Genomic DNA, 27995 nt, shown 5'->3' on the forward strand with positions numbered 1-27995 from the left:
GAGGTGCTGTGACTTGTGCGAGTGCGTGAGACGGCCGGTGCGCGTCCATCTCCCGCAGGGGGACTTGGTGAGTGTCTCGGGTGTCTTTGTGCAGCGTTTCCTCTTCTGTCCCCAAGTCCCGCATTTCTTACTTGCAGGAGAAGAGCAAACAAGCAGACATGGTGAGAAACACTATTCTCTCTCTCTCTCTCACACACACACACACACACACACACACGCACGCACGCACGCACACAGGCCCGTATCCCCTTACACACTCCTTCTATTATTCATGAACTGCGGCCGCGGCTCCGCGGCACCGGGGACAGGGGACAGAGCCCCGAGGCGTCGCCAGCATGTTCGCCGCAGCCACCAAGAACTTTGTGAAGCAGGTGGGCGACACGGGGCGCCTGGTTGCCGTGCCGAGCCTCAGCGAAGCCGACCGCTACCAGCCGCTCAGCCTGGTCGCCAAGAGGAGGCGGCGCCTCTGGAGGAGGAGCCAGTTCGGGTCGACGCCGTTCTCCCTCAAGGACATCCTGCTGGGGGAGAAGGAGATCACGGCAGGTAGCGCCTCGGCACACAAACGCACTCCGACGGCAGCGTCGCACGCCCCACACCGCTTCGCGCACACGGCTCGTTTCTCGGCTAAGTACCTTGAGGGAGGGAGGGAGGGAGGGAGGTTCGAACCCAGCGGCTCTGACCGCCGCGCTTGTAACGTTTGCCATGTCGGTGACCCGGCAAGACACTAAGGAGAGCGGCTGTGCCGCGCAGGCGTCTCCTCCTACCAGCTGCTCAACTACGAGGACAAGTCGGACGTGTCCCTGAGCGGGCGGCTCGGGAACCACCTCGGCAGCGACGTGGGCGTCAACGTCGCCGGGTCCGACTCCATCGCCGTCAAGGCCTCCTTCGGCGTCGTGACGAAGCACGAGGTGGAGGTTCCCACCCTGCTGAGGGAGCTCAGCACGAGGTAGGCGTCTCCATGCTGGACGCGGCGTTTACGTTTTTGTGCGTGTCCAGCCGCTCGAGACCCTGCCGCTCCGCTCACGTCCTCAGGAAGGTGGACACGGACCACTGCCTGGTGCGCCAGTCACGCAAGAGCGGGCGCGTCGTCCTGGCCGTCGTGGTGGAGAGCATCCGCACGACACGCCAGTGCTCCCTCAGCGTGCACGCAGGGGTGCGAGGGAGGACCATGAGGGTGAGTGTCTGTGTGTGCAGGGACACGCACACACGCACACACACACACACACACACACACACACACACACACACACACACACACACACACAGAGAGAGAGAGACAGACACACGTGCGCACAGGCAGCGAGTGAGTCCGTGTCCCTCGCCTGTCAGTTTCAGCTCGATGACGACCGCAACCCGAAAGGGCGCGACAAGGCCATCGTGATCCCGGCGCACACCACCATCGCCTTCAGCGTCTTCGAACTGTTCGTGCGACTCGACGGGAGACTCGGTAAGAAAATGTTCTCCGTCTCTCCTGGACCCCCTGGGTGCTCACAGCCGCAAGGTGTCACAACCTCCCGCGCAGGTGGGCCGAGCGACACTCCGTCCGTAACTCGTTCCGTTCGCGGCTCCTTCGCTTCGTCCACCGCGGAGGGAAGTTCACAGGGGGGACGTCCCTCGTTTTGTCCCTCATCCGGCGTCTCTGACGCAGCTGTAATGAATTAAAATGTTTGGAAAGAGCAGCGGGACACCGTGACAGCGTGTAGGACAGTGCGTAGCAGAGGGCGGCACGGCGAGTAGCGCTGCCGTCTCACAGCGCCTGGGTGGCGCGAGAGGACGTGGGTTCGATCCCCGCTCGGCCTGTGTGGAGTTTGCATGCTCTGGTTTCCTCCCCCAGTCCAAAGACATGCTGTTCAGGTTCACCCATAGTGTGTGAGTGACACAGAGAGAGTGTGTGTGTGTGTGTGTGTGTGTGTGTGTGTGTGTTCCACTGATGTACGAATAGGTGACCCAGTATAAGTAGTGTATCTAGCAGTGTAAGTTACCCAGGTGAATACGGTGTGTGGGCTGATAACACTACATAGAGTTCACTGGAAGTTGCTTTGGAGAAAGAATCTGCTACATGAATAACTGTAAATGTGTAGCAGCCACACTCTGCGCTGAAAAGATGTTCTAGAGAAATGGGGAAACAATCCGTGTGAAACAGTTCACTTCTGCGCTGCCCGTGAGGTGAGGGAAGGGGAAGCGAGTCACCGATAGGTTCGTTGCCCACTGTGTCAACTTTGACGGAACACACACGCGAGGGATGTGCCAACGCAGTCACGTCTCTCCCTCTCTCTCTCTCTCACCCCCCAACCCACCCGCCGAGACCTGTGCGTGACCTCCGACTCCCCCGGGGGCTTCGAGGACGAGCCGAGGCGGGAGCGGCTCAGGGGGCTCATGGCACGCGTGTCCGTGGGGCGGCTGCGCAGGTTCCTCTCGGGAATCGTGTACGGAAATCCCTTTCGAGCAGGTGGGGCTCCTCGACCGCCGCGTCCGACCCTTTCCGAGCTGCGCCAACCTGCGTGTTTCCCTCGCGCCCAGACGAGCGCACGTTCGACGAGCTCGCGCACTCGGACTGGTACAGCGAGGAGCCCGTCACCGACTACTCGGAGAAGGCGGCGAGCACGACGGACGTCTCCACGGCCTACCTGAGGGAGGGTGCGCACGCCCGCGCCAACCTGCTCAACCACAGCATCCCCAAGGGGCCGTGCGCCGTGTGCGGGACGGGCCACCAGCGCAGGGAGACCGTGTACGGCTGCCTCGAGTGCTCCGCCCACAGCCAGAGGCACGTGCACTTGCACGTGGTGCCCTGCTTCGACCTGTGGCACAAGACGCTGCGCTGAGCGGGGGGGAAGGGCGAGCGAGCGAGCGAGCGATCCCACCCCGGTATCTCCGCGAGCGGCAGCATACGGCCTCCTGACGGCGCGTCTCCACCACGAATAATTCACGCGGCACATCAATAATTGAGCGCAGGAACGGCGCAAAAGTGGCTCCTGTGACACAAACACATCAGCGTGACACTTTTCTCCAGAGCTACTTACACTCGTTTACCACCCGGCTAGTTTTACCGCGCCATTTTAGGGTACTACAGCCGGATGGCGATTCAAACCCGCAACCTCCCCGTGCAGAGAGCAGCTCGGAGGACGGCGTCCCCGCGACACCCCCTCACCTCATTTTGCACCTTTTTACACTGCCGTAACTGCCTTTTACCCCTTTGTCGACACATGGCGAGCGACACGCATCACGCAACGTTCCTCACTCGTTACCGATCAGCGCCACTCGGGAGCGGTACACACTGTGGGTGGGAGTTGAACCCCCTGGGTACCTGGGCGCTCTTTGCTGCCACCTGTCGGCTACGGGGTAGAAACGCAGGTAACGCGTCCCTGCCGCACATTTCGGCAAAAGAAGCGAGAAGCGACAGCTCGGAAGAAACCAGAAACATTTGTATCCTTGTAAGTTCGTAACACAAGGAGCCGCTTTGTGCGCCGTTGCGAAAATGCTCTCCCAAGTTCGGGCTTTGGACAAAAAACCCACGGTAAACAAGACAAGTGTGTATTATTCTTTTTATTAATTACATTCTAACATGTTACCAAACTATGAAAATAAATATTGCAGCCATTCACAAGATGCTAAATAAATTACACAAACAAAACGGTTTGTGTTTTAGTGGCATTTATTCTTCCGAAGGCGTCCGCGTGACTCGGCTCGGGAACGTGTTCGACGCCGGTCTCGGCGCCGCTACAGTTCGTCGTGCTCGTACACGTTGTACTCCGCCGCGGAAATCGTGCCGTCGCCGTCGCGATCGCTCTTGCGCAAAACGTCGTCGATGATGCCGTCGTAGAACGACTCCTCCTTCCGCTTGCCCCCCTTCTCGTACTCGGCCTTCAGGTACCGTCTCAACTGGAGAAGGAGCGGCGCGAAAGGAGGGCTGTGAGCGTGAAGATCCGCTGCAAGATGCTGCTCATCGCTCCTACTCACATTCGCCCGTATGACACTTTTTAACTCGTCAATTAGCAGCCGTATTTGGCTACGTTCTAAATATTGATCCGGATACAGCGATTTGCCCACCTATAGAGCAGTGTAATTTTTACTGTATCCACTGAAGGTAAGTACCCTCCCCAAGGGCACTAGAGGTGGAGCTGAGATTCACCTGGGAAGCACATTACGAGACAGCGGCCGTAAGCACGACGCCACCCGGTGCCCACGGACACGGTCCCCGTTTTACCACACGTGTACCGTTTACCTCGCTCGGAGTCAGGCTCCTGTCCGCATCCAGGTCCATCTCCTTGAAGGCCTCCATGCTGCGAGGCCCTCTGGACACGGAGAACACCTCCACCTCAAATACCAGCGTTGCGTTCGGCGGGACCTTGTCTGATCCATCGGGGGTCGTGGTGCGTGTGCGGGGGGGTGAAAAATGTCAACATGTTTATGTAAACAGTGTTTCCATAGTAACAGCACAGACTAAGGTGTAATTTAGCTGCATTTCAGCAGAAGTCCTGCAGGATCGCCAACCCATGCATGTTTCACGTACCGCGGAAGGACACACACACACAGAGAGAGAGAGAGAAAAAAGGTTTACATACAAGTCAGGATGCACGGAGTACAGAAGGCAGAAGCAGGTGTGTCCCTCCCGCAGCGCATACACACGTGCTGTAGGTTAGTTACTGGGAGCGTTTCCTCGGAGGCCGGAAACCGCGCTGTTAGTGCATGCATCTGCGTGGGAAGAACGACGCCGGTTCAGCGTACGGTACGCTTATCATTATCATTATTAATAATCATCATCATCATCATCATGAGCGCAGAGGCTCCCCGCTCCCACGCACCTTTGCCCTGGGCCCCGAAGCCCAGCTCAGGCGGTACAGTGATCCGCCGCCGCTCCCCGGGACACATGTCCTTCATGCCCTCGTCCAGGCCTCGGATCACCTGTCCCACCCCGAGGACGAACCACTGCGGGTGTCCGGAGCGGTCCGAGCGGCTGCGCGGAGCACAAGACAGACGCCGTGTGTGTGTGTTAAACGGTCAGTTGTTTTTGTTCAACACACTGTCATTAACCACTTGTGCACTGCGGGGTCACGGTGGTCCAGAGCCTATCCCAGGGTACAGGCTGGATAGGGACATCACATCAGGTCTCTCTCTCTCCCTGTCACTCACTCACTCTCTCACACACACAGGCAATCAGAGTCACCAGTTTACAGTGACTCATTTGTCCAAGGCCATTTTTACTGGAGCGATCCAGGGTCGGTACCTTGCTCAGCCTCAAGGGCACTACACCTGTGGCTGTGTGTGACCCGGGTGTGGGATTCGAACCCGCGACCGTTCGGATCCAAAGTGACAGAGGCTGCCCGTAAATTGGAGCCACGGGTTCGTTCGAGCGCGGCAGAGCCCACGAACTGAGTGGAACCAGCGCTTCCGCCCGCCCGGTACACGCAACATCGTCGTAACGAGCCGAGCGCAGGTCACCTGCAGTAGAACTGCGAGCCGTCCTGCAGGTATCCGTCGTAGTGCGCGTTCACGAGGTCCCCCTTCTTACTCTTCCGCGGACACTCGTGCGGACTGAACAGAACCTCCACCTTGAGGTCGTCCGCGTGCTGCGTGGCCGTGGACTCGGCCGCGAGGCTCCACGCCGACAGCATCATCAAGAGCGCGAGGACACGAGCCTCCATCGTCGTTCCGCAGCGCGCGGCTGTACGCGTGGCACACACTGACGTCACAGGCCTGGCTCCACCTTCGCCCCGCCCCTTTGCCCACTTAAACAAGTTTGAAATATGTATGTACAGAATTCTCCACCATTAACAGCGCGTACGGCTTATTCAAAGTGTGTGCTGTTGGGAATGAATACGTTGTTCGGAAATATGCCATTTTTAGAATAAAGTTGCCAATTCTGTTTCAAAGTTTTAAAGGCGACAGGCGATCGTTTGTTCGATGTCCCGCCTCCCTCTTACTGATTTGGCCGCAAGACGTCAATCAAGTTTTCGTTGCTTCTCATTTGCTCCTTTGATTAATAGGGGAAGTTCACTAAATTGTTGTTCCGAAGTTTAAAGGAAACGGACACGACGCACTTTGTGTCTTTAAATTGTCAGGTCTCGCCTCCCGCTTCCTGATTTGAGGGCAACACGTCCATCAAGAAACGCCGAATTTTGATTGGTTTCTTTTATGCGTCAGGAAGTGAAGCGGCCGTCAGGGTCAGAGGGTGGAAGCAGCATATCGGAGTGTTCGTGTCTTAGTTTATCCATGATGTAGCTTCACAAACGCCATAAGAAATGAACGACAGGATTGCGGCCAAGAGCTTCGTAGCGTTCCGTTGCATCCCTCGGTCGAGTTGAGCCCCTAGGCGTTTAGCTCGCTGGTGTGGAGGACAGTGTGAGTGAGTGAGTGAGTGAGTGAGTGAGAGAGAGAGTGTGTACTGTGGACTAGTACTAGTCTAGTGTTGTTAGCCGAGTAGCTAAGAAGAAGGACGGGAGATTTTCTGTTCATTTCAATTTCTCTAAAACCATGGAGGGAATTCTCTACAAATGGACGAACTACATCACTGGTAAATCATCATGTGTGTGTGTGTGTGTGTGTGTGTGTGTGTGTGTGTGTGTGTGTGTGTGTTTGTGTTTTTTGTGCGTGCGTGCGTGCGCGCGCTCGACCTGAGGCTCAGCTGCTCCTCTGGCAGCTCTGCTTCTGGTCTCCCGTAGATGATGTCTGATGATGATGATGTTGCTGCTGCTGCTGCTGTAGCTGCGCCTCTTGTACAATTACAATAGTAATAATAATTGATGCACTGCTGTCTCAAATATAATCTGAGTTCATTCTCTGCCCCGGCGTTTCTGATCTCCGCTCGATGCTCTTCTTCTTCTTCTTCTTCTACATCATCGTCGGGGTCTTGTCACCTCCTCTCCATCATGATCTCTAAGACAAGTCTACGATCACCTGATGACATGACATGTGATGTGTCATGTCACCGATGATGTCCTTCCATTCGGTGACCAGGCTGTGTCCTCTCAGCTCCGGTTCATCGTTGTCTCTACGCGATTTTTGACGACGACGGACGGATGGTCATGATCATCATGATGGTGTCCATCAAGGATCACCTGCTGTAGTTCACCACCCAGGGCACATGAGGCCAGGGCCCGACTCGACTGTGTGCACATAGTCTGATAGAATCATAGAATCTGATAGATTGACTCCCGCTGCCGCGTGAACTTCGACTCGTGACGAAGCGAAGGTGACCTTTGCGACCATCGTCGACGACGCGAGTGACGTTGACCAAGACGAGAGCGACACTTGGTGCGAGACACCGAGAGACACCGCGGCACGGTGGGTTAGTAGGGCGTGAAACCTGTCGCTCGCCGTCTTGTTCACGCAATCTTGTTGTTGCAGGATGGCAGCCTCGCTGGTTTGTGTTGGACAACGGGATCCTCTCCTACTACGATTCGCAGGACGACGTGTGTAAGGGCAGCAAGGGCAGCATAAAAATGTCCGTGTGCGAGATTAAAGGTGAGGCGGGGCTCTGCGGCGGACGGCGCGTAGGGGTTTGCGGCGGAGGGACCTTCGCGCAGCTCTACCCCCGACGCTCGTCGCGTTCATATTCGGTCCCCGCTAGCTGTCGTTGCTACTTTTTTCAGTCGTTCGCTGAAACCTTTTGTCTTTTTTGCTAGCATCTCTGTTTATTAAATGTCAACATAAATATTTCTTCCATTTAAAATCAACTCTCTGAGGCACCTTTGCTGTAAGAGAACAGCGTTAAAGTGGCAAATACAAAGTAACAGTCTGAAGAAAGTATGATGCACTGTGTGTACGGAGCAGCTACTTGTGTGATCTGTACTGGTTCACGTGGTGCTGTGGTACAAACGTGACTACTCGAGAATCATGTCGTGTCTGCGTACAGATGTTCTCTTGATATGTACTTTTGTAGTGTTTTCTGAGATGTACGTCATTTCGGAGAAAAGCACGCGGTAAATAAATAAATGTAAATACTATGCAAAGAGTACGCTTACTTGCAGGAATAGTTGTGACGCTAAATATGAATAGGTGATTGGGGGCCGGTGACACTTTAGTAAATGTATTACTGCAGGATACACACTGTGTGAGCAGTGCAGTGTCTTTGCTGCGCTCTGTAAGTGCAACGCGTGGATGCCTTCGTTTCTGTCCGCTCGTCCACGTCCCTGACGCTTGCGTGTTATCCGTCTGTGCCAGTTCACCCCACTGACAGCGCGAGGCTTGAGCTCATCATCCCGGGAGAGCAGCATTTTTACGTGAAGGCGGTGAACGCTGCAGAAAGGCAGACGTGGCTCGTCGCGCTGGGCAGCTCCAAGGCCTGCTTGATAGACAACAGAACGAGGAAGGAGAAAGGTACCGACCGTTAAGGCGCGTCGTTACCTTGTCACGTGGCCGATCCATTGACGGCCCGAGCGGAAGTAAGTGTCGGTAGGCGACTGCCCCGCAGTGCCCAGTTTGTACTGTAGTTTATCTCCAGCAGCCTCTTCCATCTCATTTCCTGTGTTTTTGTCTCAGTGTGACTAAAGAGATGATGTGAGACTGCTATGGGGGGGCAGGAGATTGCTGTCTTTTGTTAACTGAATCTCAGTTTAAACCCATATTTGTGAAACGTTTGCCTCAGAGGCATAACGCAGGCCCTCTTCTTTCATTAGATATCACAGAAACCACAGAGTCCCTGAAAACAAAGATGTCTGAGCTGCGGCTGTACTGTGACCTGCTCATGCAACAGGTTCACACCATACAGGAGAGTGTGGAGCAGGATGGCGCTCATCCCTCTGCCAGCACTGAGGTAACAGGCACGCCCGTGTTTATGTGTTGTTCTCATTCTCAACCGCAATTTATCTGGCTTGAGTTCCAGTTTTTGCTGTATCACTTCAGTGAGTACATTGATCAGGGTCACTACAGTAGGAGGTCGATTCTCACCAAGAACTTGTGAATGCAAAAAGTGACAGCTGTAAGCACTACGCCACCTGCTGTTGAAGTGTCTCAGTCCCAGAGAATGTCTTCCAGCTCTGAGCAGTTCTTACCCTGGAGCACTAGCTGGCTCCTGGGTAGTTAGTTATGAGCAACAAACCAACCAAACGCCAACTCAACATCTTCATCAGTAGTTCTGAGAGCTTACAGGGAGCTGAGCCCCGCCACCATGATTTAAACTGTCGTTCTCTTTATCATTTCAGAACATGAATGACGCCTCTTCTTTGTTAAGTGCCACTTGCAATACTTTTATCAAGACGTTAGAAGAATGTATGAAGATTGCAAACGCCAAGTTCAAAACAGAAATGTTCCAGCTCAACCCTCCAGACACGGTGATGTCGGCGCTCTCTCCGTCCCCCGTGCAGATGGTCCGGGTGAAGTACACGTTTTATAAAACGCCCGCATGCTGACCCTTCTCCATGTCTTTCTTGCTTGTGCATATTAGTGTTTACGGCCACTAATTTTCATTCGTCTTCATCCTTTAGATGAAGCGCTCCATCAGCCATCCCGGCACCTACAGTTTTGACAGGTATTTCGGGAAACGCTGCATTCTGCGTACGTGCCTGTGTAAATGGTCTTATCTTGTTACATTGTGCTAAATGTACAATGTGTGTAAACAGCAGACACGCCTAGCAAATTGGTAAAAGAGAAGTGTCCTTACTGGTTTTCTTCATGGTTTAGTGAATGTGAGAGAATGTGGGGAAAAGGGCACGCTGAGTGTGTTTGGATGAGGCCCACTCGTGTGTGACTGAGTTGAAGGGGCTGAGAGGAAGTCTGTCTGCCTGCCACCCACAGAAGCAGCCACTCGCCCAGCAAGGCCCTGCCTTCCCTGCAGAGGCTCTCTCAGCGCCGAGGCCGTACCTCTTCGGAGACAGAGTCGCACAGCGACGGCTACGCGTCTCCCTGTGAAAGCGACAGTACGTTGTGAGCTCGTCTCAGTCACTTCTCTCCCTCAGTGCCGCTCCCTGTTCGCTAAGTGACGTCGGTCGCCGTTCCTCGTGTTGTCAGTGCCAGCGCTGGGCTCGCGTGTGTCTGCTTTCATTAAAACCCAGTTCTGTTTCCTTCCTATTGCTGGTTCGCAGTTGGCCGAGTGGCAGCCACTTTTTTCCCTCCAGAGGACTCGCGTGGAGAGGCAGCCTTTAGCAAAGTCCCTGCATTTTAATCTGAGATGCATGTCTGCGAAATGAATAAATGTCAGTGTAGAGTCAGAGCTCATTCTTGTTTTATTGATGTGAGAGAACTCTGTTAATTTTCCGTTAATCAAAATGGGGACTCTGCTCGTGAAATGTGGCTTTGAAGCTTTGGAAGGGAACGTGGGTAATGGGTAAAAGACGGTAAACTTTCCGAAGTGCCAGGAAATGGGCAGAATGCATCTCCGCTGCGAAGATGCACTACTTCTCTCAATCTTGTTTGTGTATTTAACGAACGGGTTGGTCAAAGCTGTTGAATTTGAAACTGATGTGTTTCATTTTTTTTGTAAAGGGACAGGCCTGGTTCCCAGAGCGAATGTCAACGGCGGTCCTAAAGACAGCATCCCGGAAGAGACGCGCTCCAGTTCACGGGCATCATCCCAGCTGCACCCCTCCGTCGCACCTCCGTCGCTCTGAGCGCCGCTCTGCTAGTTTGAAGTGGACTGTGTGGGGAGCCACTGCCTCCCAGGAAGTGCGTATTATTTCCTGATGAAGGATTCCTTTGCACTTTAGCAGTCATGTTTTAAAAAGAAAAAAAGAAAACTCAAAATGTTTGTACTCTTCCAGGTATTTTTGTTATTTATCAGTATGACAGAATCCAGAAGAGGTGGTGTTTCAGTAGATGAGGATGAAGTATTTTTGCCTGAAACTTGTAGACAGTATGATGGGTCACACTTTAGCACATGTGTAGATATCATGCCAAGGACCAATGTGAACACGTTTGTTTCTTTGTTTTGTACTTCTTCCCATGATTGGAATGCTCCAGTGCTTAATGTGTTGTCATGTAGCAGGCATGTTGTGTATTTAAATGTTGCGATCACACTGTTGATTCAAGCCACCATGTAAAATTATATTTGCCTTAACATCGAGTCCAAGAGGTCTTGTTACTGTAGCAGACATTTGTTAGTTTCTCTAAACAAAGGTACATATTGTAGATGAGGCAAAATGTATAATATGAACATGGTGTTTTTTGGCTGTAAGTGGTAGGTAAACATTAGCTGGAGATGAGATGAACAGCAAGTTCTACCATCGTCCACATGACTTTTCTTTACTCACGCAGGCAGAGATTTTTCTTTACATTTTGCACAGAGTGATGATGATCATAACATGAGGAACCAAAAAGCTAATTTTATATAAAAGGAAAATGTGTATATATAAAGATTATTTTTGCTCTCATTGTCATTGTTGTCCACGTTGCTCTCACAGGAATGTAGCAGCACGTTGCTTCGCCGTACTGTCCACTCATGCACAACAGGAGACTCAAGAACAAAGGCTGGAGACAAACTCAGCCTGTAAGAATCTCTTGTGGAACTGAGTTTGATATCCATGCTGTAATGCGTGAAATAAAGGTTGCAGGTGTTGTGTATCTTGATGTTTCTAAAGGGGGGAGCACAGACGGTGTCCATGTTCCTCTAAGAAGGCGGCGAGACCTGTGAGTTAAAAGAATCAGTGGGCAGATGTGAGATACAGCAGCTGGAAGATGGAAAGGTTTTGTGTGTGTGTGTGTGTGAGAGAGTGAGAGAGAGTGAGTGAGAAGCAGCAAAAGGTAAGGAAGTAGCAACTGTGACATGATGAGTGGCAATAACAAGGAGCCTTGGCTCACCCTCACGGCGGTCCAGGCAGAGCCTGTGTACACGTACAGAGTGCGGGTGTCTCTTCTCAGAACAATGACGTTCTCCCATCTCAGCTCAGACATCTCTGCCTCGTCGTTCACGATATAGATCTGTTAAAACAAAGGAAAACGAGATAAATACTTTTGTACTTTAGTTCTCATGTTCGTTTTTAGGTATGAAAATGAGAAGGGACATGAAAACCTATAAAACTCAGATTAAATGAATATAATTCTATTGGGTTAAATCAATTTTTCTGCTCCCTGTTCGAACTTCCTCGCTGGCAGAATGAACTCATATGAGTTTAGGCCTGTGATACTCACAGATGGGACTTGACCATAGGTCGGCTTGGCTGGGGGTTCAAATGAATTTGCCCAGGTGCAGTTGCATTTTTCAGAGGGTCCCACTGCTCCCTTTTCCCCTTGCAGTCCTGGAAAAATGTGCACTGCAAGCACAGCAAGAGCTTTGAACACCCAGATGTTCAAGAGTAAAATCAGTCATGCAGCAGTTTGAAGTCCGGCACTGTAAAGAGACGCCTTGGTTTACAGCCACAGCATCTCCTCGCACCCTTTCCCAGCTGGGGTCTTAATTCCATAATTGCACATCTCAGGTCTAATCTAATCACAAGAGGGGCCTCGTGATAATGATACCCCGCTGAACTTTAATCACGAATGAAAAAGTGACATCGGGCAGGACCTTGTCCAGGAAGGCCGGGCTCTCCCGTCGGGCCCTGCTGCCCCTGGGCTCCTGTGTGCCCCCGGGGGCCGGGGACCCTGCTGTCTCCCTTTGCTCCCTTTTGTTGCGGATTCGGGTTAAACAGAAGGAACAGGTGAAAAACACCGTTAGTGTAACGATCGACAGGAAAATCACTGAACGCCACCCTTTTTTCACCCGCTCAGCCCTCAGCGAAGGGCCCAGGAGGAGGAAAATGTAAATAATTCACTGATTGATTGTGCGTCTGCTAATAAAATGAATGCTAAACACACAGATAACGCACGTATCAAAATTTTAGATATAAAGCTTTGTTGTAAAACTATAGAACTACTATCCTGTATTATACAGTATGTATGCAGTTAGTATAGATGGAAAAATACATTTAAAAGTATTATATTACACAAATTATATATGGAAAGACTCATCGGTACAGGTATTTGCCGTTATAGCAAATAAGCAGAAGTAAATATTTCAATGATCTTTTGAAGAAAAGTCACATTTCCACAGACAGACACGTTTATTAGTGTTTACTGCGAGATCGACAGAAGACTTGTGGCTACGGGCAACACGACAAGCGTCGGAGAGCAGGTGGAGGTAAAGAAAAGGAGGGATTTATCAATGTGATTGATTGACGGAACTGGACGGGATTAGGCGTAAGAAGGGCAGCCGATCGAATCGTCCAAGAAGCTCGAAAAAGGAGCAGCACACGAAAGGAAAGGACACGGGTTCGGAAACCGGAAGCGGAACATTCGATATCCGGGAAATGTTGAGCGAAAATTGTGAGAAGCAGCAGCTAAATTCTCATTTTTACCTGTTTATTAACTATGAAATATTTTAAATTGCTACTGATACTGTCGATTTGCTTCCGCGTGACATGTTGGGACAAAGTACGACTTGTTTCATATCTAAAAGTATCTTTTCTTCGCATTTCGGACGACGGGGAACCGAAGTTTCCTGGAAGGAGCTTATAAGTAGTCGTCTTATTGTTCTCCAAAGAGAGGCGCCTGGAAACGAGCAATTTTGGGCAAGGAAAATATTACTTGTACAAAATACGAAGCTATTGCTCTCATTCGACACCAGTTGCCTTTGGCTCCACAGTTGGAGAATATTTTGCGATGGGTTACATAACCATACCTGCGAACGTCGAGACGTTGTTGCGCTGCACTTCGGCTCCGTTCTTTACAGCGATTGACATAAAGCCTTTCGATATGTTTTCTAACTGTATTATTTACAAATAAATGGTTTTAAATGTCTTTCCGCTCCCGTTCTCTTGCCTTCGCATTCGCTGCTACTGAGGGGTATTTCCGAGCGAACGCTGAGCTGCTCACCGTTCTCCCCCTTTTCCCAGGAAGGCCTCGTGTTCCTCTGGCACCCGGAGACCCCTTTTTTCCTTTCGCTCCTCTCTCACCCTGTCACAAGTCACGAAAGGAGCTTGGTGGCAAACGCAGAACGTGGAGACTGAATGGAGCGCACTTATGCACCGGAACGCTCACTTTGGCTCCAGGAGATCCGGCGTCGCCGGGAGAACCCTGTCGGCAGCAAAGAGGGTGACGCAAATCTGGAATTGAGCCGCAGAAGATCCCGTTGGGTTGAACGCACGCTTACCTCGTCGCCCCGATGCCCGTGTTCGCCTTTCTGCCCCTTTTCACCCTGCGAACGGAATGATATAATATCGTGGTGTGGAGCGGTGCTTTCTGAGAAGCGGCGGATCGCGGCTCGAGGTTACCTTAGAGCCGTCCCGTCCCCTGAGCCCCTGTGAAAGCAGACGTTGGGTTACAAGGACATGGCACGCGGCGAGAGCGTTGACACGATCGTGGTGTAGAGGAGGCGCTTGTACCTTACGTGTTCCTGGAGGTCCGACGTCTCCGGAGAAACCAACCCATCCCCGTTCGCCCTTTCGCCCCTTCGGATTGAAGAAATTCGAACACAAAAATACCAAGAGAACGCATGCACACAACATGATATAAATGATAATAATGATTACACTTGGAAATGTTCCTGGGGAAATAATATTTATCCCATGCCCTTGCAGCATACTGTTTACAAGGAGCTCCAACTTTTACATATGAGATAACAAGTCAACGCATAATGACAAAGACGACCTTCTCTCCAGGAGGTCCCATGAGACCAGGGGGGCCACCGATTCCTTCGGCTCCGATTGGTCCTGGGACACCCTGCAAGGAATCGGTTTCTCTGAACGAGTCATGTGTAGCTCACATTTATTAGTAACCACTCGTGAACTTGATCATTCATGCATGTGTTAATAGTTAATGCTGTATTAACGTACCGTCTCCCCTTTCAGTCCTCTACTCCCCTTAGAAAGAAGACAAATTCTGTGTCACTGGTCATTACTTTTTTTTAATTATTCATGCGGTAACGTCCAAAGTAGCATCCTGGTGACGCAGCAGTTAAGGGCAGTAGGTCGTGTACAGAATAGAGACACGGACTTTTGACCCGAGGGTAGTTTGTTTGACTCCCATTTCCTACTCCTGCTATAGCAGCTTGAACAAGGTGCTTTACCTTCCCTGAAATCACTCCAGCTTAGAGCTGTAAAATGGCTCAGATATTACTATAAGCTGTTTTGTCAAATAAGTAAGAATGTAGACGTAAAAAGACAAAGTGCGAGCACCACATACCTTTTCTCCCTTTGGTCCAGCCAGGTCCTTCTTTCTTAGATAGATCTGCTTTTACATCAACAGAGATGTTTGAAAATGATGTTACTCTAATGATGTTACTCTAACGTTGCTCTAAAAGCGTTACTCTAATGGCAGTACTCTAATAATAGCGTTAGAGGAATAATGTTACTCAAATGATGTTACTTTGATAGTGTTACTCTTAAACATTAATGATGTCACTCTAATGGCATTATTGTAGTAATGTTACTCTGGTAACGTTACTCTAATGACGTTGCTCTAATAATGTTACTCTAACGGTGTCCAGGCCCACAGTGTCGCCGCAGCCCCGACACCTACACGCTCAGTGAAACTCACCGAGGGCCGGCTGTGAAGGTACGTTTCTCGGAGCGAATCTCGATGATGATCCGCACCAGGCTCTTCACTTGCTATCTGTGGAAATATTGTACAGTAAGCAGTTCAGAGGCGACAAAACAGCAGCACCGTTCTGGTGGAAGCCTCAGTAAAGCCCCTCTCAGTTCTCAGTGGTACAGCAGCTTTGCAAATTCGTGTTACTAGGCGATGGCAAAAGGTGTCACGCACCTGTTCTTTGGTATTTCCGCTCACCGTGAATCTCGCTTTCGGGCGCTTTGGGGGAAATGGCGGTGGAGGCGGAGCAATGATCCATGCTCTGCTGATGCGCGGTTCACATCTGGAGGCCCAGTCTTCGAACACAGCATTTCATTAGTCTCCTAAAGGTATTTCAACCTAGAGGTGTCCTGACATTCCAGGTACACCCCTTCCATGAAATCATGCCACTGCGAGGAGCTCAAATCTAGTACTTTAAAAAAAGAAGACACAAAAAATGTGTCATTAAAATGCCAGAAGATCTTAATGCATGGCAACGATAACACAACATAATATACTGTATTATTATGCAGACCATTATTTGCCTTGTCCTTTAATGTTTCCATCCATTCATCTGTGCCCTGCACATCCTATATTCTGCTCTACAGTACAAATGAGTAAATCATTGTAAGTAACTGAGTGTAGAAAAGCTCACGTGTCTGATCGCAAGTCCCCACAGCGGATAGCGAACATTGCAGGAAGGATCATCGGTGCCCCTCTCCCCTCCATACAGGACAAGTACCGCATTCGGTGCACCGGCTCAGCCCTCCCCGGAATTATGAATCATACGAATTCATTTTATTGGATTTTTGTCTGTGTTCTGCGCAGAGCGGAAAACACGGTGTGCAGTAAGTAAAATACCTGTTGGGGAAGTAAAATAGCTGTTGTACTGAATGGTTTTGTACGGAATAATAGCGGTGGTGTATGAAAGGAGGAGTCACTACGGTGCACTGCGATACACTCGATCTGAACACGCGCTGTTCCCCAGATTTGCACCTGAAAACACTAAATTGCTCAAGTGCTGCTCATCTGACTCTTGGTGAACGAACACTTGGAGTGTGTCCAAAATCATACCAGGGAAAAACTAATAAATATTCATAACTATATGACATTATATAAAATTAAGTGGAATTTCAGCGGAATTTCCATTTGCATCACAAGTCCAAGGAATTCTGGAATGTCTGGATACCCTTCTGGAAGTTATGAGAAGGTGTTACATGAGCACATCTCTTATACATTGTAACCTTTTGACCTTGTACCGTGTGTGTGTGTGTGTGTGTGTGTGTGTGTGTGCGCGCAGTCTCTCAGTCTGTACCTCTGTTGTGATCCTGTGCTGTTCATAAATTGCATACAATAAATAAAGAAAAACATATTTCAACATTTTATACACTTTATCATGGTAAAAGCAATGCAGTTTGGTGCTGCGCTGCTGTTTATAATCCATCGGAAATCAGAGTTTCAGCAGATAAGTACTTGTTCCTCGTCGTCCTCCAGCTCACAGTAAGGTGATTAAAAAGCGGGTAAAACGGAAGCTCCCTAGGTGATGAAGGGCACAGGGAGCCACTCGCTTCTGCCAGCTGTGCATTTCATCACGGCGTTTTCTGGCAGCAACACCAGCGCAGTTCCGTTAAATTGACCGAAAGGCTGAAATGTGCGTTTTCTGCACAGCTTCTTCCGTTCCGAGACGAAGCGTAAAACGGCCCTGATTTATTTCTCGGGACACCGCTCTTCCACATGGGGGAGAATCACTTTTCTTCAGACGTGTCCACCCCGTCGGGCAGTGTCTTTTGACCAACATACCAAAGCAAACATTCACTTATTGAGAACACACATGAACATTTCACACCTTGAACAAAGAAGTGTGTCGCCAGCAGCTGCTCTGACAGCACCGCCGCACACCCGAAGAGGAGCTGGATCGTTGCAGTCATCACTTATCACACCTAAAAAAGTGTCTAAAATGACCAGAACACACTTCAGTAACACCACTTCTTTCAGATCCTGACAAAAGATGTAAACATTGTGTTTACATCAGGGTACAAGGTTATTTCTGCATTTGCTTTTCTTCTCCGTGTGCTGTTTCAGTCGTGGTGCGTTTACGCTGCGTTTACCAGTCGTGGTGCATTTACGCTGCATTTCCCAATGCTCGTTACACGCGATACGTGGAGACCCGTCTGGGGAAAGGGCACGGCTCACCTACCTTGTTGCTCGGCTGCCGCGGTCTCTTCGCCTCTGCGGCCGTATGACGGGCTCCGCCTCCGTGAGCCTCCGCTCTCTCTCACGATCTCAGAACAAGTGCCAAACCCGCAGAGCGAAGCCCGCTTTTCTCGGTCGGGAAGGAAATGCAAGTCAGGCTTTTGCCCTTGGAAGACTTCCCGAGTTGCGTGCCAAGAAAATAAATACTTACTACATTTTTGGGGAAGGTGTGGCCCTAAGAAGCCCAGAGAGGAGCCGGTCTGTTCGAGACACTGGTCAGCATTTTTATTTGACCTGCTCCTTTCCTTGGCGTAAAACCTTGTCTTTTATTTCTGTCTTTTTCTCCGCCAGCAACAGTAATGACTTTCTTTGAGTTACTTCGCCAAAAAGGTGAATAAAGCCCACTCCTCCTGCAGTCACGCCCTTGACCAAGGCACTTACCTTAGCTGATGCCGTAAAAATTACCCTGCTTTATGAATGGGTACTAACCCTAACCCTCCAGGAAACAAGTGTCAAAAAATTAACGATACTAGAAATGTACTTTGCATGTCACGCTGGAAATGAAACTGCTCAAAAGTTTAATGAACAATTGCAACACGTCTATTTGTGACGCACTGCTGCCCGCTGCATTTTGTATTTTAATTCAGATTTTAATGCATATCTTTGACTGCGTCGCCACACTCGTTCCTTTCATGAATAAGCTTCACTCAGAGAAGACTCACTTTGTGGTGCTCAAATCATGCTTTATTAAACTGATAACACTCAAGGAGGTTGCTCATATAGGGTTAAGCTACATTAATAGGTTCAATAAAATCAAATTTCAGGACATGCAACTAATGCATTTGTTTAGTGTGTTGGACGCTGCTCGCGGTGTCTCTGCAGTGCGTTCGCTCTAGAGCTGTCCTGACTACTGACAAGGTGAACTTCTAACGCTAACACACGGACACACAAACACACAGACGTTCGAAAGGTCGCGCGCAGAAACACGCACACACACGAATACGTGGCACCCAAGCAATCCTCCAAGAGGCAGCACTGCTTCTGCAAAGAAGTACTTGAATGACGCGAGAGGTCCGTGGCCAGGTCGTGTTCTCGTTTCCCTCGCCGTCAATCAGGCAGCCCGTTGGCAGAAAGCGTGCACTTACAATAACGCTGCTCTCAGAGTGCCGGCCGCTCGCACCCTGGGCTCTCCGTTAAAAGCTCGTGACACTTCGTCATGGTACTTCGTATGAACACAAGGCCCAGTTGTGCAGCTTACATGAGGGTAGAATGCAAACAGCACTCAGGGTCTTACGATCGCTTAGAAATTCGTCAGAGTACCATGTTATTACTGCACACACACGCAGTCAGTCACACAGCCGGTAGCGCCGTCTCTGCAACTTCGTGCAACATCAACAGGGAGCCTCTCTACCTGCTGAGGCAATCTTAAGACTTCAACTTATTGTTGAGGCGCATCGTTTCGTTCCAGGTTCTTCAGGGTATTCGTTTCCATTGAACTTTCTCCTGTTAAACGTTTACTTCCACTTGTTCTGGTTGATATTGCCATAAATATAGCAACGCATACCTTTTCCATAACCGTTAAGTTCGGCTATATACATTATATACATGTCACAGAAAAACCAATCAAAAATCCAAAGTAATAATAATTATCCAATATGGCACATTTTAACATCTTACACTTCAACATTGTTTAGTCTAGTTTGGCATAAGTTAATGTCAGGTTTGGTACAAAAATAGTTAATATTTACAATAAGTCTTCAGTTTTTCAATTATTAAATAAGAAGGCACTGATGGAGGGTTCACTGCAACCTTGACTGGTCAAGCAGGTTAAAAAAAAAAAAAAAAAAAGGAGAAATAAATACAGGTGTGAAGGAAGAGAAAAAGTTCTTTCTTGATCTTGTTGTTGCGCCTGATGTTGACTGTAGCAGGAGCCAATCCAAGTTCAGCGGACAGGTTGAGGATGTCAGGCCCATCATCGTTTTGCTTCACATCATAGAGATGGTGAGGACCTTGATGGTTTTGGTGTGGAACCTCCTGCTCTCCTCCTCTCTCACCAGCCTACTGCCCAAACCAGACTTAATCTACGCTCACGTCTTCAGAGAGAGCCTCAATTTTCTTTGTTGTGCCTAATTGGAGCAAATTTCGTAGAAAAAGGGTTAGACATCAAGTTTACTGAAGATGATATGATAATGCAGTATGATTGCTAGGCATGAAGAAAGGTTGAAATGTACACAGCCTCACCCTGAAGACTATGTGAAGTGACTTTTTGGCCCGTCATTTCCTCCATCATACTTGTGAAGCTCATGGATTTCGAAGTCACAGAGGATGTACTTGTAGCAGACATGGATTCGAACTGAGATTCAGCCACTCTGGAGCTGCTGAACGAAGCCTCCTGCATAGAGGCAGCAGAGTGGACTGTCATGCTAGAAAACCCTTCCTCTCTAACCATCCTCCTGGAAGATTCCTCAGTCAGAACGGTTTGTTCCCTCACTTCTCTTTTCACATGCGAGGAAAGGATGGCCTCTTTCTCATCAATTATCTGAATGGCTTTGCTTTCCTTGAATGCTGAAACGGAGGAACATAAAAATATTTCTAATGTACATATATAAGAAACTAAGTTTTCATTTCATGCATTTCTATCCATGTTTTGATTACTTCTTACACGTGGTCCTTGAAAATATCTCACCTTGAATGGTGACACGACAGGTTGACGTACAGGACCCAGCAGAATTGCTGGCAATACATTTGTACACCCCAGTATCAGAAACCTCAGTTTCATAGATCTCAAGATATGAAAATCCATCCTCTTCAAAAATATCATATCTTCCACCTTGAGAGATGATCTACAAAAAAAAAAAAAAAAAAGATGTATGAATGGTTTGTATGCATTGTATGTACAAATCCCAATAAATATTGAAGAAAGTGCTTATGTTTTACCTTTTCATCTTTCATCCAGGAAAACACTGGTGTGGGATCTCCCGTTGCTTTGACTGACAGCTTTACAATAGAATCCGAAGATGCTGTGACATCTTTCAGAGTCACAGAGAAATCTGGTCTCGTTGCAGAAGCCTTGGTTGGAGTTGGTGACTTAACTGCGAATGGGGACTTAATCCTCTGAGGTGGGGCTGCAGGATCAGGAGACTTGACACGAGGCTCCGGCGATTTGGGACTTGGGAACAATGGAGATGTTACTCTGGGCTCTGGTGATTTCACTCTGGATGGTGACTTTATTTCTACGGGTGACTTAATACGAGGTTCTGGAGTTTTGGGACCTGGGGAACCTGGAGATTTCACTCTGGGTTCAGGAGACCTCAATGCATGTGGTGATTTAATCTCAAATGGTGACTTTAAACGAGGTTCTGGAGACTTGGGACTAGGCGATATTGGAGATTTTACTCTTGGTTCAGGTGACTTTGTTGCAGGTTGTGAACTAGTTTCTACAGGTGACATAATGTGAGGCTCTGGGGATTTGGCACCTGGGGACACTGGTGATTTCACTCTGGGCTCAGGTGATTTAATCTTTGGTGGTGATTTTATTCCAAACGGTGATCTGATACGAGGCTCGGGTGACTTGGCGAGTGGCGATACTGGAGATTTTAGTCTGGGCTCAGGTGACTTTACTTTAGGTGGTGATGCAATGGCTTTCTCTTTAGGTGTGGCTTTGCGGATTGTTAGACTGAACTGTGCCTCCTGTTTACCCTCAGAATTCTGCACAACCACAATATAATTTCCCTCATCTGCTGTTTCAACAGAAGAAATCTCAAAGATAGACTTATGTTCTAATGAAGTCACTTGGTACCGATGGGAAGAGACGATTATTTGTCCTTCATGCATCCAGGTAACGCTGGGTGTCGGATCGCCATCACAATCACAGGTAAACTTAGCTGACTCCCCTTCAGAAACTGTAAGAGACTCAGGTTTCGTTACTATTTTTGCAGGTATACCGGGTTTCACTTCCTCTTGCACAATGACTTCTTCCACTTTTTTCACTTCTACAGTTTCCACCTTTTCCTCATGTACAGTTACTTCCTTCAGTTTTGTGACTTCCAGGATTTCCATCTTTTCAGATGTTACACATTCTTCATACTGAACATGTTCACGCGATTCATGTATTTCTGATTTGGTTTCTTTTACTTCTACATGTGTTTCAGAAGATGCAGCTGCCTTTGAGGAGGATACATGATAAACCTCTGTCTTTGTCATTTCAGGAACAAAAGGTGTGGGAGGTTCCTCATCTTTGCGATGAGAAGATACTGAAGAATACTCTCCTCCTGTTACATCCAGAGTGGCATAATCAGAGGCTTCTCCTTTTGGATTTTTGCAAGAAACACGGTACGTACCACTGTCTTCTAACTGGCAATCAAAAATTTGGAGGGACAAAACCCCACTGATGTTGCTAAATTGGAACTTGCTTCCCTCCTGAATCTCCTGTCCATTATGAAACCACTTAATTGCAGCATATGGCTTGGCTTGTACATTTAGCGTGAATTTAGTATTTTGACCAAAAGGTACGCGATGAGAGCGCATTCTCACGGTTATGCGAGGAGCATGGTCAAGGCTGAATGGCTGCTGAGTCACAACCTCGTACTTCCTTTCAGTTTTGAGAGCTGCTTTTCTTGCTTCGTATCTAGAGATGAAGTCAACTCTTGCAGACTCTTCGGGCTTGAAGGGTGTGGTCTCAGTTATGATGGGACTTGGGGAACGTGCTTGTGCTTTGTCAGGGGTGGGTGATCTGAGTGGTACAGACACAGGACGTGTAAGGGGGGTATGTATAGGCATATATGTAGTGCTTGGCTCCAGTCCTTCTGTGGCTGCTGACGAAATATGTACTTTTCGTTCTTTTCTTGACACAGAAGTTTTCTCTTCAAACTCAATACGTTTCAGCTCATTTTTGTAGGTAGTAAGCCTTTGGGCCGTAGCTACAGGACGAAGAATCTCATGATCCTCCCTTTCTTCATGTACTCTTTGCTTTTGCTTTGGAGCTCTATACGTTGCTTTCTCATGGCGTTGCCGGAGATCAATGAAGCTTGGACCAGCTTCGTGTTTAGATGGAATACGATATGAGTCATATCTTTGAATCTCTTCTTCTTCGTCTTCCTCCTCATATGTCCTTCTCTTTGCAGGTGGATGTCGCAATGGAGATAGTTCAAAGCGCACAGGGCTCAGACTTGGTGGAGAGGCAGAAAAGCCAAGCTCCAGTTCCTCTTCAAGTCGAAGTCTCTCTTCTTCAGTCCTCTTCATGGACAAGTAGTCCTGAACTGGGAGGAGAAGCTCCTCGTCTGAGAGGTCACCAAGTGACCTCCTTCTTGGTCGGTAGAATGCCTCAGATTCGGGAGATGGTGTGCGGTACCGTGCTGGTCTTACAGTTTCTAAATCATCTTGGGAAGCCTTTAGAACGATCCTCCTAGACACATAGTGATCTTTAATCCTTGCGACAGGCACTTCATAGAATTTGTCCCATCTTGAGAGTCGAATGCGTTTCAGTCTCTTCTGTGGATGTTTTTCCAGTGGTTCCGGCATTTCAAACTGGTCACGGAGTTTCTTATACCACTTCATATCCGAAAAAGGCACAAAATACTTAATCTCATTGTCCTGCTCAAGGGCCGTTGGAGCGTGGACACGCGGCTGTGGGATATTATATGGCATCCGAAGTCTCTTTTCATCTGCTCTCTTTTTCCTTTCCTCTTTTTCCTTTCTATCTGCAATTTCAGCTTTGTCTGTTTTACTCAGTGCAGGTTTATACATAACTGCAGCCTCTCTTAAAGCCTGTTGTGCCACTGGGATGAGCGGAGTGACTTCTGTGCCTGAAAGGATTTGTGATAATCTCACCTTCTTGTCAATTTCTTCCTTCTCAGCTCGTTTCTTTTGATCTGCCTCACTCTCGTATTCTTTCTTTACATGGGTAACACGTTCTACTCTCAGTGTTGCTTGGCAGCTTGCAGATCCAGCTGAGTTTGTGGCTGTCACTCTGTATGTGCCGGAATCTTCGGGAAGAGTGTCTTTGACATGCAGGACATAATAATCCAAGCCTTCGTGAACGACTTCAATTTGCGGCCCAAAAGACAAAGGTGTGCCATCTTTCTCCCACTTCAGGATAGGCGATCCTGACACTCTCACTTCAAAGCGAACACTCTGGCCCTCTCTGCACTCTAAATTTGCAAGGACTCGTTTGAACATGGGCCTCAGGGTTGTGTCAGCAGGAGTGGGTCGCGGAGTTACCGTTAGACGTGCCTTACAGCTGTCGTCCCCAAATCGGTTGCGTGCCACAACGGTGTATTCAGCATCATCATTAAAGTCAACATTGTGAACCACTAGCTGATAGAGACCCTTGTCACTTGTAAATGTGTATTTTCTGTCATCCTCTCCTGGTGTGATTTTTTGTCCAGACTTCAGCCACATAACACGAGGCTCCGGATGCACAGTTATGGTGACTCCAAAACGCACATCTTCACCAATATGTGCAGTGCGGTTGATCAGAGGTAGGGTAAATTCAGGTGGCCTTTGAAGGATTCTAGATGTATCTACTTTACGTTTTGCTTTTTTCACTGTGCGTCCAACAAAGAAATCACGGTAAGATCTGACTCCTTCAACAAAGAGTTCTGCATAGGCACTGTCCTCTCCATATTCATTAACGACTTTGCACCTGTATGTCCCATCATCAGCTCTGACCACCCCCTTCACAGACAAGATGGCTACTCCATCTTCATAGCTGATTTCGTACTTATCACTTTCTTCAAGTTGTCTCACTCCACAGTACCAAGTCACTTCTGTGCTGCTGTCGTAGTTCTCAATATGACATATAAATTTTGCATCTCCTCCTTCCTCTGTAGCATTGTGTTTGACCTGACCAGCAACAGGACCATGTTCAAATGGTGCAATCTTGACTTTGCCAACTGTGACCCCTCTTTGACTTCTGATGGTACCTCCACTTGCAACACGAGCTGCTGAAACAACAACATTCCATTCTTTCTTCACCAAGGTCTGATAATATCTTTTGTGCCTTGAGGTCTTTATGGCTGTGTTGCTGAGTTCTTCAGGGTTAGTTTTCAGCCAAGGATGTTCCAGTGCTTCAGCAGCAGTCATACGATGTTTGCGGTCTTTTGTCAGAAGTCTGTCCACAAAGTCTAATGCATCAAGACTAGCTTTCTTGAAGGCTTCATCATCAAAACTGTATTCTGCATTTGAGATGTTGTCAATCACCTGCTGATTAGTTTCAGCTATGAACGGATTAAGTCCACTAAGAAGCACGTATGCAAGCACACCAACTGACCACATGTCGGTGACAGTGCTCACCAAGTCATGCTGGTGGATTTCAGGGGCACAATACTCAGGTGCAGTGAACTGGATTTTTATGGTATCTCCAGGTGTAAGGTGTCTTGCTTGACCCATTTCAATTATCTTGATTTTGGTGCTCTTTCTTGTGGTATAGACAATGTTTTCAGGCTTGATGTCAAAATGCCCATAGCTCTTACTATGAAGGAATGCAAGAGCTTCACAGATCTGCTTGATGTAGTTTACTATCACTCGTTCAGTAAGCTCAAAGTCTGGTGTTGCAATGCGTTCAAAAATGTCTACACCGGAAATGAAGTCATAGATCATGACTAATTCCTCAGGACTCTCAAATGACTCATGGAGACACAGGAAGTTTCTGTGTCGTGCCACGTTAAGTGTGGCAATTTCTTTTTTCACAACTGCCTGATCAGCACCTTTCACTTTAACAAATTTGACCATATATGTCTTCTCAGAGCTCACTTCAGTACAACGGTGGACAATAGCAAACTGTCCACGTCCCAGCTCCTCAGCAATCATGTATTTGTTGTGCAGATTCTTGGTGTCTGAATGAGGAGCTTTGGCTGCTGTGACTTCTCTAACATCATCCACTTCCTCATCATAATTCAGCACTCGGGATTTATCCTCTTTCGTAACTACAGGACCTGTTGGTTCTGATGGCTCACTTTGGCCAAATTTGTTTTCGGCAATGACGCGGAATTGATAACTTGTCTTGCCGAACAAGTTGATAACCGTGTAGCGCGTGTCACGGGACTGAGCTACACGTGTCCATTTCTCTGCAGTGGTAGCACATTTTTCCACAATGTAACTGGTGACCTTGCTTCCTCCATCATTAGCCGGCGCACACCAGTTGAGGGTCACAGAATCCCTGGACACATCACTGGCTTTGATGCCTCTCGGTGGATCAGGGACATCCGCAACATCAATCTCGACAGTCTGCTGGTCAATGCCAAATCTGTTCTTTGCACAAACTATGTAGAAGCCAGCATCTTTCCTTTCAATTCCATTAGAGAATACCAAGGATGTGAAAGACCTGGTAACAATTACTTGGTAATGGCCATTGCTGTCAATGAGGTCTTGTCCTTTCTGCCACGTGATCACTGGATCGGGTTTTCCGCTGAAAGGAATCTTGATGCTAACCACTTCACCACGAAGTGCTAGCACTGCTTCTTTTTCTTGCAAATTTTTAGGCAGGTGGATCTTGGCAGGCACTGCAAACAATAGAAACGTAAGCAAATGTACCATTACTTAAAACGAGAGATAAAAACAAACGCATGCAAATTAGCGTAATGCTCTCTACCAGCCTTTTATACTACTACTCGGCTTTCCAGCTCCATTTGTGAAATCTAAACGTAAAAATGTTGAATTAGGATCTTGGTATACCTTCCACATCCAGAGAGACAGTTGCTGCGATTGATCCTCCCTGGTTTGTAACCCTGATCTGATAGACTGTTGAGTCCTCCTCATCAGCAGCAGTGATGACCAGTTGATGATAGCCACCTTTGAATTCTTGAATTTTAATTTTTTCTCCTTCAGAGTGAATCTCTTTGCCACGCTTGTACCATTTAACAACAGGCTTAGGTTGCCCACTGACTTTACAGACTAGAGTGGCCTTGCTCTTGTACTTCACACTCATGTTCCTCAGTTCTTCTTTAAAAGCAGGAGCACGGATCTCAATCTCGCCTGTTGCAGTGATTGGTGCAGATGCTTCACTCCATTCACTTTCTCCGCCAAGATTTTCACATTTGATTCTGAATTCATACTGCAAACCTTCAACCAGGCCTTTGACACAGTAGACTGTCTGGTGAATTTCATCAGTGGTCACTGCCACCCATTGACCTGATTTCAAATCTCGTTTCTCAAGGTAGTAGTTCTTGATCTTTGAACCGCCATCACTAATAGGTGGCCTCCAAGACACTATACATGAATTTTTAGTTATTCCGGAAACAGCAAGTTTTTGTGGAATTCCAGGTTTATCTGTAAAACATTAAGACAGAGGTGTTACTTAGCAACACTGTGTTCCACTCATTCTTTTGTACATTCTCGATTGTAGATTTTACTTACCTAGCTGACTCTTAATAATGACCACAGCAGGGATCTCCAGGGGGTCGCTGTTGCCATACCGATTTTGAGCAGACACTCTGAAGTAATATCCAGCTCCTTCGGTAAGATTTGGAACTCTGCACGATGTTCCTGAGACTGAAGATGATACTAACTGCCACGGCGCACCTTCAGTTTCCTCACGCTTCTCCACAATGTAGTTTGTAATCATTGCTCCACCATCATCAGCAGGTGGGTTCCAGCTAATGATCACAGAGTTCTTCAGAAGAGCATCAACAACTATTGGCCCCACTGGCACACGGGGTTTATCTAAAGACAAACACAAAATGTGTTTAAAATGCATGTGCTTTTTTTCACAATATGGGCTGTATTTGATTTTCAAAATAATTTCAAAGTAGCTCATTACCTTGAATGTCAACGCTGAGTACAGTGTCTACTGTTCCAAAAACATTTCTAAACCATACTTTATATTTTCCAGCATCCTTGCGGTGCACATCCTTGATGACTAGATGGGTGTAATGATCCGTGTTTTCAATTATGACTCTGTCAGATGGTTCCAGAGGTTTGTTGTTGTGGAACCACATTATCTTTGGTTCTGGGCGTCCAATGTACACAACGTGCAGACGTAGGCTTGTACCACACCCTGCGTAATATATCTCCTTCAGAGGGTATTCTGGATGTATCTGAGGAGGAGCCTCCAGAACAAGACTCCCACTTGTTTCTACCTCTCCAGCCTCGTTGACAGCTTTACATGTGTATATGCCTTCGTCCTCCTGCCTGTTTGCCAGGACCTTTAGCGTATGGATTCGACCGTCTGAGGTCATTGCATACTTCTCAGTCTGCATCAGCTCTTTGCCGTGCCTGTACCATCTGATCTCTGGAAGAGGTCTGCCAATGATTTGGCACTTCAGTATTGCTGACTGCCCAAGTTTGGCTGTGACTTCTTCTATCTCTTTGCGCAGGCTTGGTTTATCACCAAC

The 27995-nt window shown here is 48.3% G+C and overlaps 6 protein-coding genes across 9 annotated transcripts in view; 2 read left to right on the forward strand and 4 right to left on the reverse strand.

Annotated features, from left to right (window-relative positions):
* Nucleotides 1-332: 332 nt before the first annotated feature.
* Nucleotides 333-2826, forward strand: pjvk (pejvakin). 2 transcript variants are annotated; one of them, XM_029256703.1, is made up of 6 exons: nt 333-543; nt 751-946; nt 1033-1174; nt 1330-1447; nt 2306-2449; nt 2521-2826. In XM_029256703.1, the coding sequence occupies exons 1-6, from the start codon at nt 336-338 to the stop codon at nt 2820-2822; spliced, it is 1110 nt and encodes a 369-aa protein (XP_029112536.1). In that variant the 5' UTR covers nt 333-335; the 3' UTR covers nt 2823-2826. The 2 variants fall into 2 exon arrangements, with proteins under 2 accessions (XP_029112536.1, XP_029112535.1); XM_029256702.1 differs by lacking the exon at nt 2306-2449 and having other exon boundaries at nt 336-543.
* A 749-nt stretch (nt 2827-3575) lies between these two features.
* Nucleotides 3576-5667, reverse strand: fkbp7 (FKBP prolyl isomerase 7). Its single transcript, XM_018742809.2, has 4 exons — nt 5440-5667; nt 4803-4954; nt 4223-4350; nt 3576-3879 (listed from the first exon to the last, which is right to left on the reverse strand). Exons 1-4 carry the CDS (start codon nt 5640-5642, stop codon nt 3718-3720), a joined length of 645 nt encoding a protein of 214 aa, XP_018598325.1. The 5' UTR covers nt 5643-5667; the 3' UTR covers nt 3576-3717.
* Nucleotides 5668-6152: 485 nt separating this feature from the next.
* On the forward strand, nt 6153-11406 carry plekha3 (pleckstrin homology domain containing, family A (phosphoinositide binding specific) member 3). 3 transcript variants are annotated; one of them, XR_001965688.2, is made up of 9 exons: nt 6153-6511; nt 7345-7461; nt 8161-8316; nt 8616-8752; nt 9141-9311; nt 9423-9466; nt 9733-9854; nt 10420-10599; nt 11334-11406. XR_001965688.2 is itself a non-coding variant. In XM_018742755.2 (8 exons), the coding sequence occupies exons 1-8, from the start codon at nt 6472-6474 to the stop codon at nt 10542-10544; spliced, it is 912 nt and encodes a 303-aa protein (XP_018598271.2). In that variant the 5' UTR covers nt 6153-6471; the 3' UTR covers nt 10545-11077. The 3 variants fall into 3 exon arrangements, 2 of the variants coding, with proteins under 2 accessions (XP_018598271.2, XP_018598283.2); XM_018742755.2 differs by lacking the exon at nt 11334-11406 and having other exon boundaries at nt 10420-11077; XM_018742767.2 differs by lacking the exon at nt 11334-11406 and having other exon boundaries at nt 9141-9269; nt 10420-11077.
* Nucleotides 11407-11478: 72 nt separating this feature from the next.
* Nucleotides 11479-14456, reverse strand: LOC108928727 (acetylcholinesterase collagenic tail peptide-like). The gene is made up of 9 exons (XM_018742798.1): nt 14289-14456; nt 14178-14204; nt 14057-14101; nt 13945-13980; nt 13780-13860; nt 12434-12530; nt 12061-12182; nt 11731-11850; nt 11479-11557 (listed from the first exon to the last, which is right to left on the reverse strand). The coding sequence occupies exons 1-9, from the start codon at nt 14409-14411 to the stop codon at nt 11540-11542; spliced, it is 669 nt and encodes a 222-aa protein (XP_018598314.1). The 5' UTR covers nt 14412-14456; the 3' UTR covers nt 11479-11539.
* A 73-nt stretch (nt 14457-14529) lies between these two features.
* LOC108928144 (collagen alpha-1(XIX) chain-like) lies at nt 14530-17750 on the reverse strand. The gene is made up of 7 exons (XM_018741931.2): nt 17669-17750; nt 17318-17423; nt 15691-15788; nt 15442-15516; nt 15088-15132; nt 14739-14765; nt 14530-14625 (listed from the first exon to the last, which is right to left on the reverse strand). The coding sequence occupies exons 2-7, from the start codon at nt 17397-17399 to the stop codon at nt 14530-14532; spliced, it is 423 nt and encodes a 140-aa protein (XP_018597447.2). The 5' UTR covers nt 17400-17423; nt 17669-17750.
* Nucleotides 17751-18392: 642 nt separating this feature from the next.
* LOC108928134 (titin-like) overlaps nt 18393-27995 on the reverse strand; it is a 125926-nt gene continuing 116323 nt past the window's right edge. The window contains exons 154-160 of the mRNA XM_029256930.1: nt 27422-27994; nt 27019-27324; nt 26338-26931; nt 20602-26165; nt 20351-20507; nt 19906-20229; nt 18393-19790 (exon numbers count right to left, since the gene is read on the reverse strand). Coding sequence (XP_029112763.1) covers nt 19741-19790; nt 19906-20229; nt 20351-20507; nt 20602-26165; nt 26338-26931; nt 27019-27324; nt 27422-27994 — 7568 coding nt within the window. The 3' untranslated portion in view covers nt 18393-19740. The remainder of the gene's footprint in view (nt 19791-19905; nt 20230-20350; nt 20508-20601; nt 26166-26337; nt 26932-27018; nt 27325-27421; nt 27995) is intronic.

This window comes from Scleropages formosus, chromosome 12 (genome assembly GCF_900964775.1).
Source record: "Scleropages formosus chromosome 12, fSclFor1.1, whole genome shotgun sequence".
Classification (NCBI taxonomy): domain Eukaryota; kingdom Metazoa; phylum Chordata; class Actinopteri; order Osteoglossiformes; family Osteoglossidae; genus Scleropages; species Scleropages formosus.

Coding starts and splice junctions, on each gene's coding strand:
- LOC108928727 (XM_018742798.1), bottom strand. CDS start 14,411: ATGTTGTGTGCATGCGTTCTCTTGGTATTTTTGTGTTCGAATTTCTTC. Junction 12,531..13,779: donor CTGGGAAAAGGGGGAGAACG/GTGAGCAGCTCA, acceptor CCGCAACAAAAG/GGAGCAAAGGGAGACAGCAG. Junction 12,183..12,433: donor GCCCGGCCTTCCTGGACAAG/GTCCTGCCCGAT, acceptor CTGTGCTTGCAG/TGCACATTTTTCCAGGACTG.
- plekha3 (XM_018742755.2), top strand. CDS start 6,472: ATGGAGGGAATTCTCTACAAATGGACGAACTACATCACTG. Junction 7,462..8,160: donor GTCCGTGTGCGAGATTAAAG/GTGAGGCGGGGC, acceptor CGTCTGTGCCAG/TTCACCCCACTGACAGCGCG. Junction 9,467..9,732: donor GGCACCTACAGTTTTGACAG/GTATTTCGGGAA, acceptor TGCCACCCACAG/AAGCAGCCACTCGCCCAGCA.
- LOC108928144 (XM_018741931.2), bottom strand. CDS start 17,399: ATGACTGCAACGATCCAGCTCCTCTTCGGGTGTGCGGCGGTGCTGTCA. Junction 14,766..15,087: donor CTGGACCAAAGGGAGAAAAG/GTATGTGGTGCT, acceptor CTTCTTTCTAAG/GGGAGTAGAGGACTGAAAGG. Junction 14,626..14,738: donor GAGGACTGAAAGGGGAGACG/GTACGTTAATAC, acceptor GATTCCTTGCAG/GGTGTCCCAGGACCAATCGG.
- pjvk (XM_029256703.1), top strand. CDS start 336: ATGTTCGCCGCAGCCACCAAGAACTTTGTGAAGCAGGTGGGCGACACG. Junction 947..1,032: donor CTGAGGGAGCTCAGCACGAG/GTAGGCGTCTCC, acceptor TCACGTCCTCAG/GAAGGTGGACACGGACCACT. Junction 1,175..1,329: donor TGCGAGGGAGGACCATGAGG/GTGAGTGTCTGT, acceptor CTCGCCTGTCAG/TTTCAGCTCGATGACGACCG.
- fkbp7 (XM_018742809.2), bottom strand. CDS start 5,642: ATGGAGGCTCGTGTCCTCGCGCTCTTGATGATGCTGTCGGCGTGGAGC. Junction 4,955..5,439: donor GGCTCGCAGTTCTACTGCAG/GTGACCTGCGCT, acceptor TGCTCCGCGCAG/CCGCTCGGACCGCTCCGGAC. Junction 4,351..4,802: donor CTTCGGGGCCCAGGGCAAAG/GTGCGTGGGAGC, acceptor CCGATGGATCAG/ACAAGGTCCCGCCGAACGCA.